Source organism: Zingiber officinale, chromosome 4A (genome assembly GCF_018446385.1).
Source record: "Zingiber officinale cultivar Zhangliang chromosome 4A, Zo_v1.1, whole genome shotgun sequence".
Lineage (NCBI taxonomy): Eukaryota > Viridiplantae > Streptophyta > Magnoliopsida > Zingiberales > Zingiberaceae > Zingiber > Zingiber officinale.
Window position 1 is genome coordinate 146,803,533 of NC_055992.1, and position 12,510 is coordinate 146,816,042.

Consider the following 12,510-nt stretch of genomic DNA (forward strand, 5'->3'; position numbering starts at 1 on the left):
ACTCAGCTTGGTCACCCAGGTCAACCTTGACCTGAGGGATGTTGCACCAACAACGACAACGGTGAAAAACCGTTGTCTTTTTTAGATAAAAAATAAAAAAAATTAATACACAATTTTTCAATATTATAAATCATTCAAAATACTAAATTTCAAAATAAAATTTAATATACAATTTTCTAACATTCAAAAATAACATCTATAACATTCTGAAGAAATTTCATAAGCAACCAACAAAATGATAACACTATTAAAACAAAGGTAGAACAATATAACACGAGATTTTCTAATCTGTTTTGACTGTTGAACTTTTGCTCCTAATCTGTTTCAAGGACCGCAGCGCTGCTACAGTGCTCTTCATGTATAAGCTTTGCATATATTTAATCTCCTCCAACTCCGGAACCCTCCCACTTGATTGTGCCGGCTTTGGCACTCCATTTTGTCCGTCGCATTCTGCTGAAATTGACAGGTTGTTGCTGGGGAAGAGGTGGTCGAGCATAGCCACACACTCCTTCACGAGTTTGCATAGGAGATCAGTTGTAAAGAATGGCTGATGCAGCACCTTTTCGATGAAGGGCTGCCTGATAAGTGCTCCTGTTCTCTTGTCATACTTCTTCAGTATTTTCACTAGCCGACAGGTCCGTCCTCTCAGCTTCCCGATAAGATCACCCTACATTAGGACATTCTCAAATTTAAAAGTTGTCTTGACTAGATTCTCAATTGCCATAGCACCAACAAATGATTCCTGCATAACATCAAAAGTTAAGCCATCAACAAAAGAATAGTTTTGTTAAAAAGATTATATGAATTTACACATACAGAGAATTGATCTTCTCTAGTCTCGAACAAGTAATCATGCTTCCAACTTCTATCAATTAATGAGTAAAAAGTAAATAGATTTGACGTTGTCCTGAGGTTTAATATGCTCATCTAGTAATGATAATGCCAAAAAACTTAACATCACACGCTTGGTTGCAGGAGCTATTCGGAAAAAGGTTTCCATCCTCATCAACATAGTTCCACTAAAATATGCAGAGTTATTACTACAATAACAATAAACCATGTAATTATTGACTGAGGAAATAAGACAAAAGATGCTAATTTTACTAAATTTAAAATGCAAAAAAATCTAAAATTTGATAGAACCTATAATCAAACTCAATCTGAGATTCCTAAGCATATAGGAAAACATTAAAAAAAACATATCAGAACTGTAGAGTAAGCTCGATCACATAAATTGAGACTAGTGTTAGTTTAACTAATTTTTTTCTACTAATTAAATCAAATATATAGCATTCTCACACGATCTCCTTTCTCCTCGGTAGCTTCATCTGTAAGTACTCTCGCATTCTGAACAGACAATAATAACCAGAGGATAAGATAAAAAAAAAGAGGGAGATATTATCATAAACAACCGCAACTATTATTACAAAGAAAAAAAAAAATAGAAACTCTACTTGCCGCCATTATGCTAAACCAATGAATATGAGAAATCTAGCCAACCTGTAAATATGGAGGAAAAAAAGCACCAAAATGGGGCAAAATGAAAAAAATGGACTGGCGATTACACACGCTTAGGTTCCTTGGCGACTTCTCAGATAGTGAGATAAAAAACCATATAGCGACGAGCGGGATTTGTGATTCTTCTAGGCAAGGCAGCTGTAGCGGCCGCGCGACACAATCAAACTAGCAGACAACACCACTGGCAGTCGCAACAGCATACGGGAGGAAGAAAGAGAAGAAGATTAGGGATTTAGAGAAGGGTCACAACAGTATACTAGACGTTACCAGTGGTAGCCGCAGAATCATACGGGAGGTAATCGCACCAGTGAGAGAGGTCTCCTAAGCGCCGGGCGAAGGAAGCGAAGAGACTGGTCGATCACCTCAGCGTTGGGATCTACTGCTTGACGATCGAAGGTTTTGGTTCGGCGGTAGAAAGATTTCGGTGGATGGAGTTTAGGGATCGAAGAGGGTTTTGGTTCGACGGTAGATAGATTTCGGTGAGGGAGTTTAAGTTTGCCAAGGGTTTTGTTGGTTCGGCGAAATGTTTGGGCGGAAAAAATTTGACGAAGGGTTTTGACAAACAGATGTTTTGGCAGACATAATTAGATGCGGCAGTTTAGGGATTTAAAAATTCTTAAATTTTTAAAAATTATTAACAACCCACAAGTACATTGTTAATATTTTATAATATTTATTGACGACATATGTTTTTCACACCATCATTTATATTGTATAATAAGTATTAATAGTGTATTTCACACGCGGTTAATATTAAATTTTAACAGCGCACTCTGTAAACCGTAGAAAAATTTATTGATAACATATTATTTTTGCACGTTGTCGTTTGTATAAATATTATATTATCCGCAGCGCATATAATTGGGTGCGCCATAAAAACTATTATTAATAGCGTGCTCTAATCGCACGTCGTTGATGATGCGCTGCGAAAAATTATATTTGTTGTAGTGGACATGTCAATCAAAGTCGGCGTTGATCGGAGCAAGGCACGACTCAATGAGGCTTCAGCCGGCGTTGAGTAACTCTTGGCTGGTGGTTATGTATGCGGGGAGAAGAAGTCGATAGGCGGCGAGGATCAGCGTCGGGTTGGGAAGGAGGGGAAAAGGGAATCGGCAGTGGTGACCTAGCCTCACGCGAACAAAAAACTCTTTGTTCGTGAGTTTTTTTTCGTGAAGTTAAAAAAAACTATTATTTTTTTGGGATTCAACTACATTCAATAGACAACAGTTTAATAAAACTGTTGTATATTATCATGTAAGCAACGCTAAAAGACAACAGTTTTTTAAAACCGTTGTCTTTGACATACATTAGACAACAGTTTTTTAAAAATCGTTGTCTTTGACATACATTAGACAACAGTTTTTTAAAAACCGTTGTCATTTAAAAAAAAATTATGGTGAACAACAACGGTTTTCAATAAAACCGTTGTTAAATGGCAAAAAGACAACAGTTTCTCGAAAAACTGTTGTCTATTAGGTGTGGTTAAATCTAAAATTTCTTGTAGTGTCTCTCCCGTGTCGTCTTTCTCGCTAGCTGCATCTTTTGCTTGACTTCCTATCCTCCTAAGTTCCTGCACAATTAGACACATGGTTAAAACCAATAGAACCTAACCTGACTTAGTTGATCACATCAAAACTACCTTAGGATACTAACAAGATACCTACAATTCAGCCCCTTTCTGGGCGCTTGGACTGTGTTCAGGCGCTTGGACTGTGTCCGGGTGCCTGGAGCCATATTTCTAACCATTTGATTTTTTGCATTACAAGGTTAGCATAACCAAGTATAACCTAAAACAGAGTTATCATAATATTTAAATGACATTATTAATTAAATCTTGTCTTACTAAGACCAAGATCTAGTCATGGCTTCAACTTAGTCTTCTGAAATGACTCTAAGCTAAACCGCGCCTATAGTCCCACTGAGAGTCGTCCTCACCGAATCTCTCTCCTCCATTGACTTACCTTCACTTATCATTTGTAGTCACTTAACTTGCCTCTTGACCCATTAGGTCTTCCTGCTAGTTATCAGGCCTGCAGATCCAACTGAACTTCAGGCAGTTGTTAGGTCTCATAGACCTAGCTAAACTTTCTGTTAGATATCAGGTCACACCTTAACCTATCTGGATTTCATGCTAGTTATTAGGTCCTCAAACCTAACGGGGCCTAACTGAGCTTTAGCCTAGTGTCAGATTCTCTAAATCAGTCAATTTCTACACACTCGATAATAGAATCAGATCACACAATATCTAACTTTAAACCATTTATCAAAACCTAAGTTTGACTATTGGTGCTTAACTGCACCAACAGTTGGCACGAGAAGGAAAGCCCAAGTGGGTTATGGAATACTGGACACTTGACATGAGATGAAAAGTTCAAGTGGGTCATGAAGGACTGGACACATAGTGATGACGGAAGTCTTGGCAGGTCACAATGGACTAGATACTAAGCAAAGGAAGTCTTGGTAGGTTGAAGTCAGTCATATACTAGGCAAGAGAAAGCCCATGCATGTCGTTGTGTTGGAAGCAAGGCAAGGAAAGTCCAAGAAGGTCAATGACCAGATTCTTGGCATGAGGTCAAAGCCTGAACCGATCGTTGGAATGGATGCAAGGGTGGTAGAGAAGTTTAGGTGAATTTGGTCATTAGAATAATCAAATTTAGAGATTAGTCGATTGATATAGAAGTATCAATTGGCTGATATTCAAGAGAGCTCTTAATTGGGTTAGAATCTTGGATTAATTCGATTGGTTGGGAAAATCAGTCGATTGATAATGCTGCATTTCCAACAGGCATTTCAAAGCGACAAAGAAGTAAGTAAAGTAAAATGTTCATTGTAAAGTTGTTTTACACTTTATTTGTATTTGTATTTGCTTATTGTGTTCTTGTAAAAACAAGGTGTACGAGGCTTCTACACTTCCAAAAGTTATCCAAAAATAAGAAGTTCATAGTGGAGAGAGATCACTAAAAGTAGGCTTTGGATTAGTCACCTAAGAGATGAATACCAAGTAAATTATAGAGTTGAACATGTCGCATCTATTTTGGATTCAAATTTCTATTGTGCATTCAAACAATGAGCATAAGATCAATCAATGAAGTGATCAGAGCTATTCACCTCCCTCTAGTTCACACAGGTCCTAACAAGTTGTATTAGAATTATGGTCCAAATTTAGCCATGTGGGTAGAATAGTGGCCTTGACGAATGAGGTGAGGCTCCCAAAGGATTGAACTCTAAGCGAAAAGTCCAAGCAGGTCAAGGATGACCGGATGCTTACATGAAATTCTAGGGGAGTGAATCTTAGGCGGTGAAAAGGTCTTAGAGGACCGGAGCAGTCAATAGTGACTGGATGCTTGAGGGGAGGCCCAGAGTAAGTTAATAGTGACTGAATGCTTAAGGGGAGATATGAACCAAGAGAATAATTGTGGTCCTTCATTTGAGGGGAGATTATTAGGATCATGGGTTTAAAAGATAAAAAAATATTTCTATTGGTATGAGGCTTTTAGGTAGAGTCCAAAAATAAATCCATGAGGACTTATGCCTAAAGTAGATAATATCATATCATTATGGAGATATGTGATTTTTTTTGTTCTAACAGTATCATCAATATCATTTTTTGTGGTTCAAGTGAATAAGACTACTAGCTCCCACAGATTGGCACAGTTGGTATCTGCACGAGTATTTGCTATGATAGATCTTAGGTAAGGGTGTTCATTTGAATGGATCAGGAGGTCGAGTGGATTCAAGTTAGGTTGGAATAAGGATTTTACAAAAAAAAATCCCAACCTGAACTCGAATAATTTGAATAACCCAATTAAAAATTACTTTTATTTTACTATTTTCTCTATAATTATTCTCTTTTATCTCGATATTTCATTATTATCATACTAACTTTAATATTGATTTACATAAAATATCTTAATTTTTAAAATAAAATTTAATTTAATCTTAAAAATCCATTGAACTCTAATTTTAGGGCAATCTGAGTCAATCTGAACCTAATATGATCCTAACATGCCCAAAAGTCTCCTAAACCAAACCTGACCCATCCCTATCTTAGGGTCAATTCCTAGAGAATGCAAAAATATCTCGCTAAGTGCTTCACCTCCCTCATGCAAAGGATTACTGTGTTAGGGCAAATACCCCCGTGATTTATCCCCTTTCGGAGTGTGTGGGGGTCACCTTAGAGGGGCCGCTAAGGTGATGACTTCACCTTTTGCTACAAAAGTAAGCAGGACTACTCATTTTCTTCAACCTCCCTTCCTCTTAAACCAATATATAAAACCATAATTTTTTGAAAGTTCCACTTCTATTTAATGGTGTTATAATTTACCTAGAACTGTCCAAATTCTTAAGGAAGTGAGTTAATGATAAATAATACTAGAAATGACTCACTCGCATCTATTCTACTTCAACTTTGCTGCTAGATTTGCCATATTTGTCACATGATCATGAATGAGCTAAGACTAATCAAATTTTTTAGTCGTCAACTAACTCACTCATTAAGGTCCCCACAAACTTATTAGCAATCTTTGATTGTGAGTACTCCTTAATCATTTTTATGAATTCCCTCGCACGGTCAATTTTGGGCATAGATGACTTAACATTTTCAGTCATTTTCATTAAGTTCAAACTCAATCTATTAGATCGCTCTCAAGCCTCATAAAAAGTCTTGTCAATTTTTATACTAGTCTTAGCAATGGTTATAAGCTTCTATTCCATTACCAATGCCATATCATATCAAGGTTCATAACACCCAATTTGAAACTAATTTGTTCATATTAGTGAACATAACTAAGCACATTGAACTTCATCATTATATTTCCCAAAGTAAACATATTTTTGAGAGCTATAAACATTTACACAAACTCACTCATTAATACTTTCATTATATTTAATGAATTCAAACCAAAATCAACTTTAATAATGTATCTAAGTTTACCTTTAGACGCGGTAGAATATTCAGGTTACCATCCAAGTATTTACAGTTCGATCTGTAGCTATGACATATTTGTAGAATTTTTTTTCTCTAAATAGGGCGCATAATCTAATGATGCTCAGCTTTTACACTATCCATCGTGTGTGCTTCCCGATTTATCTTGATGACCAACAAAAAAATTTTATAGAGCCGAACTGATCACCCAGGGTTGCTCAATGAGAGCAACTAGATTTATTATTTGTTTTTCTAAGTTCACCTCTAGATAATACTTAAATACATAACTATAATGGAAATGATGCTAAACTAACGTATTTTAGTGGGCTAACAAAGATACTTAAAATAATATGCATGCTATCTTTGGATATACAAGCATTTACCAATTATGTTTAAAATCCTTTAATATTATTAATTATAAGCAATTATATACCTTTGGTGATCTATTAACAATGAATTTTAAATAATCCAAAATATGTCATTCATAATTCTTTATATACAATTATATAATTTTTGAAATAGTAAATTTCATAGAGTTGATTACTTTGACGATTAACAAACCTGAATTCATAATATATAATTCCAAATTAAAATCATACATATAAACAAAACTCTTCAATATTAAAACTAATCAACTTAACAGCAACAATTTATAATTTCTCAATTTTTTTATAATTAGGATTTTTTTTCCATGAAAAATCATAATATTCAAAATCTGTCTTGATACCATTTGTTTAGAAAAAAACTATAATTGTAATTTTTATACGATTGTTTAATTATAAAAACTACACTATATGTAAAAGGATTTTGGATATAATGACTTTCACAATGTATTAATATCTATAATAAGAGTTTAAAGAAAATATACCCGGATCCATAATGCAATGGATAAATTCTTGACATGTAAAAATTTTCTCATCTCTATTCCTTTTTTTTTTTCTTGTTACTATGAAAGTTATCCCACACGTTAACTCTTAATAACCACTCATAAAACAATAACTTTAAAACGTCTACATTTATATAGCCCTTGACTTTAATTACCTATCAGCCAAACAACCATCACATTAGGTCATTTTATATTAAAGTCAATTTTATAAGTTACGTGAGCTACAATAGATTATTAATAAATAATCTTTTTTGTTTATTATGAAAGTTATCCCACACGTTAACTCTTAATAACCACTCATAAAACAATAACTTTAAAACGTCTACATTTATATAGCCCTTGACTTTAATTACCTATCAGCCAAACAACCATCACATTAGGTCATTTTATATTAAAGTCAATTTTATAAGTTACGTGAGCTACAATAGATTATTAATAAATAATCTTTTTTGTTTATTATGAAAGTTATCCCACACGTTAACTCTTAATAACCACTCATAAAACAATAACTTTAAAACGTCTACATTTATATAATCCTTGACTTTAATTACCTATCAGCCAAAACAACCATCACATTAGGTCATTTTATATTAAAGCTAATTTAATAAGTTACGTGAGCTACAATAGATTATTAATAAATAATCTAACCCAACAAATTAGGAACTAAAGCTAAAGATATTGAAAGTTTATAAGAAGTTTGTTCACCTCTGAAAAATGTCTTAAAAAGGAAAAAAAACTAGTGAAGCTTTTGAGTGACTCACCAGAGTTAAAAGCCATAGAGTAGGAATGAAAGATTCAAACCTCTTAGATCACGTATTACAATTGATATGTTTTGATTTTTTTTTTTAATTTCTGTTACACTAATCAATTATAATTGACCTTGATAAGCTATTAGAAACAGCATAAGCTAAGATCATAGCAATCAGTATCCACCTGCATCTCTCTAATCATTCAACCATCTAACATGTTGTTCCCAACAAGTGATTTCCAAGTGAGAATGATTTTTATTGGATTGATCGTTATGAGAGCAACAAAGTAATGACCGGATCAAACATCTATTCATGAAAAATCAAGGGAGAATATTCAATATGGAAACATCAAATGAATTAGATGTTTTTACAACCCAATGAAAAGATAATGGATGAGAATGGATGGACAAAAAGAAGCAAATGGATGAGTACACAATAAATGAAAAAGCTTAGGACCATTTGCTTAGTGTGCTTCCCGCATAAGATGTCAATTGAATTGAAGCCTGAGATTCCACCAAAGAGCTCTTGGAGAAGCCAAATTCTCTTAATATGCATGTATATGTAAAACTACCTTGTCAAAGAAATATTAAAATCTTTTATTTACATAAGAAAATCTGTCTAGTAGTTTAGGTACAAAAGCAGAAGAAAAAAAATTATGATCGTTTTTTTTATCAATAATAAAATAATAATTATTAAATAACATCCTTTTCTTAATAAATTATCAATGGATGGTCTGTTTTGATTTATCATTAAAAAAAAAGGAAAAAATACGTTTAACCCCCTCTATTTTCTATCAGGTAGAATTTTGTTTCCCTGTATTTTAAAAATAACATTTAACTCCTTTTAACTAAAGTCAAATGTGAAATTTTTTTGTAAAATATAATTATGTTCTGGTATTTTTGATATTTTTTTTGATAATCTTAAGAGGAAAAAATCATATTGAATTTATTCTATTTCCTTTGTTGGTATCTAAACTAATTCTTGATAATTCAATATTCTAATTGATATTTTCAATATGTGCATGACTGTTGATTTACTAATTAAAATCTTATATATAACCTCCAATAATATATAAACATTAATACTTAATTATATGAATAAAATAAAATGAAGTAGTTTAAAATGTATATTTTCATCATCTCGATCGTGCAATTTTTGAATAGAATGTATAATAATTTTTTTTTATTTTTCTCATAAACTTAAAATTTTAGATCCACCCTTATCCATGATTATATAAGGTTCCGTGAAAATAAGTAAATATATAATTTTCTTTTCTTATACGCAGGTAAAATTTCTTCGTATTCCTCGAGCTCTTTTGTTCTATTATGAATGCACGCGAACCTCACATCTCAGTTTATCACTAGCCCATCAAAGAGAGTAACACCGACAATCTCAACCCTTAGTTGACAAGTTCTTCTTTGTAGCACACTGAGAGCGGACGCACCGACAAATTGACATCAACCACAAATCCAAGCGAGTGATGAAGGGCACCATCATTGGATGCTTTTATATTTTTTTGTCCTTTTATATATATTTTCTCACTATGTATACCATTGATCCAACTAATCAATAATTAAAGAACCGACCCTGAAGACATGTATAATTATTTTCCATATCAATTCAATATATTTTTTCCTCTTAATATTATAAAAAAATATCAAAAATATAAGGGTATAATTATCTTTTAGAATTTTTTTCACATTTAACTTTAATTAAATAAGGGGTAAAATAAAGGAGGGTTAAAAGATATTTTACCTTAAAAAAGATTCCTTCGTCTTCTGAACCATTGGTGGGATTGATGGCCTCCACTTGTAAAATAGGTGGGGACCATCCATCCCCACCAACGTATGTAAAGGGATCATCCTCTGGACCGCAAAAAATGATCCAGAGGATCCGACCTACAAAAGGAGGGGGGATCATCAGCAAGTGGGTCAGGGGTTTGTGTTGCAGTTACTCTAACGATCAAGTGAGAAAATAATGGGAGCAAAATAGTGGCACAGAATGTAAGAAAATATGAGAAGGTGTGAGTGTTTATGCGCGCGTACTTGTACTAGTGGAGAATGACTCACTTTTATAATATCTCTCACAATTCCCACATTTAATATAATGAGACATCATTTCGCTATCAGACAATGTGTCCCATCGCCATGCTTTTGTCATATCTAGTAGTTACATCGTGGGTATGGGGAGGGCGTGTTGGATATTTGTACATGGATACGATCTTCTAATTTTCTAACAAATTCACGTGTTGTATTAATGGTGAAATGGGCTTACAAGCTGGGAGGCCTATTGGGACACTAGTTAGAAGATGGATCCATAAGGAGCCCACTTTCTTATAAGGCTTAAATGGACTATGGAAATATTCCAAGAGGGAGCGGAGCTCTAAAGGTGATCTAGAAAACCATAATGTTGGCCCTTTGATCCCCTGTCTAATAAGTTGTAGCTAATCGGGAGAGAACATGGAGTAGATCCCCATGAGCATTTGACAGAGATGGGGAGTGGGTCCCCTTGAGAGATTGTCCTATTGGCGGTATCTAATCAGGAGATAACATGGAGCACATCATAAGAGCATCCGACAGATTTGAGGAGTGGGTTGGATAATTAATCGATCAAAATGACGTAGTGGAAGCGTGGTGGGCCCATAACTCATAGAGAGCGTCAGAGATAAGTAGGCTTATGGCGGAAGATTTTTGGTATCTAAGTAGAAAGGGAAACCTAGTACAATGGACTTTGGAGGATGGATAATTCAATTTGAGTGATCGTTAATTGATTAACCAAGTGCATCAATTTCCTACTGACTCGCTAGACTGACTTGTTAGATCAATTGACGGAGTTTCCAATGAGTCATATGTACAGAATTTTAATGTGATCAACAAGTTAAGTTAGGTCCTGTCATGTTTTCAACCTTGTGTCTAAGTGTGCAGAACCTTAGGAGCACAGGGAGTCGAGCAAAAGACGCAGCTAGTGAGAAGGATGACACGGGAGGGAGCCGACGGGCTCAGTGTGTCTAGGTACGAGGCACTACCGAAGAGTACGCGAGCAGACGAGAAGGAGGCGCGCGGCGTTTCCGAGGGATGAGAAGCCGGAGTGGAAGGTTGCTCGAGAATGCCGAAAGTTGGGTTCGGGTGAGCCCTATTCCGGATGGCCTAGATCACCAAAGCGAGCGGAAGACCCGGACTGAGGTAAACGGAGTCGGAGCAGAAGACCCTGGTTGAAAAAGTCAATGAGGTTGACTTTTCCCACCCGAGGCGCCCAGAACAGTCCGAGGCGCTCGGGGCGCCCGGAACCATTCCGGGCGCCCAGAGTTGACTTTTTGACCAGGATTGCGTCAAACGCGATCCGTTGCGAAGGGATAAAATTTTATCCCCTCCCAGGCACCTGGAACCCTTCCAGACACCCCGACCAAGGATATAAATACAGCCTTAATCCAGAAGTTTCATATCATCTCAAGAATTGTAATTCCAACACTTGTGTGCTTCCTTTAGAACTTAGCTTCTTTCTTTTTGTGCTTTCACTGCTGTAAGAGGCTTCTCCGCCTGAAGGAGATATTCTAGTGTGTTCCACTACTTGGATTAACAACCTACCCGGTTGAAACCAAGTAAATATCTTGTGTCTCTTTTTTCTGTTTTAATTTATCGCTTTTCTATTTTATACAAGTGTTATTTTGAAAGTTCGAGAATGATTGGTTTTTATTTTTGCAGGCTATTCAACCCCCCTTCTTGCTGGTCACCACGATTCAACAAGTGGTATCAGAGCGAGGATGCTTCAGGAGGACTAACCGTCGAACGAAGCACTGAACTAATGGCCGAACCAATCATCTACCCGCCAAAATTCGAAGGAAAATTCTCTACTTGGAAAAATCAAATGCAGGTATTTTTCAAAACCGATTTTGAATTACTTCTTATAATGGAATTTGGTTCTGTAGCACCGGAGGGCAAAGAAAAATATCAATGGATGAAAAACGAGCAGACCGAGTAAGTGGCAAACAGCAAAGCGGAGTATCATCTACTGAGCATTCTTCCGCCATAAGAAGTAAACCGAATCGGCAACTACGACTCTGCGAAGGGATTTTGGGAGAAGTTTCTTGAGCTGTACGAAGGGATATCCGAAGCCAAGTTCGCAAGATGGGATCTACTTCACAACCAGCTCACCAACTTGCGACTTGGAGAAGACGAACCAACTGCGCATCTGCACTAGAGAGTCAAAGAACTTATCACCAAACTTTTGAATTTCAGAGAAAAAGTAAGTAACCGAGATTCGCTCAGGTATGCACTAAATTCTTTTTCTAGAAATACGAAATGTGCATCACTAGTAGATACCTTTTATATTTCTAAAGCTTTAGAAAAAATTACTTTAGAAGAATTATTCTCGACATTTGAAGTGCATGAATCAAGATGTGTAGGTACGAATGAGCCCAAGCACAACATCGCCTT

The 12,510-nt window shown here is 35.6% G+C and overlaps 1 protein-coding gene across 1 annotated transcript; it reads right to left on the bottom strand.

The window, feature by feature from the left end:
- Positions 1-283: 283 nt before the first annotated feature.
- LOC121972903 (SPX domain-containing protein 1-like) lies at positions 284-1,464 on the bottom strand. The gene is made up of 4 exons (XM_042524520.1): positions 1,459-1,464; positions 1,300-1,347; positions 722-742; positions 284-667 (listed from the first exon to the last, which is right to left on the bottom strand). The coding sequence occupies exons 1-4, from the start codon at positions 1,462-1,464 to the stop codon at positions 284-286; spliced, it is 459 nt and encodes a 152-aa protein (XP_042380454.1).
- Between the last annotated feature and the right edge of the window lie 11,046 nt (positions 1,465-12,510).

Excerpts from the sequence above, each read along its gene's own strand:
- LOC121972903 (XM_042524520.1), bottom strand. Across the intron at positions 743-1,299 it reads CCGAGGAGAAAGGAGATCGT|GAATCATTTGTTGGTGCTAT; the intron begins GTGAGAATGCTA and ends GATGTTATGCAG. Across the intron at positions 668-721 it reads AATCATTTGTTGGTGCTATG|GGTGATCTTATCGGGAAGCT; the intron begins GCAATTGAGAAT and ends GTCCTAATGTAG.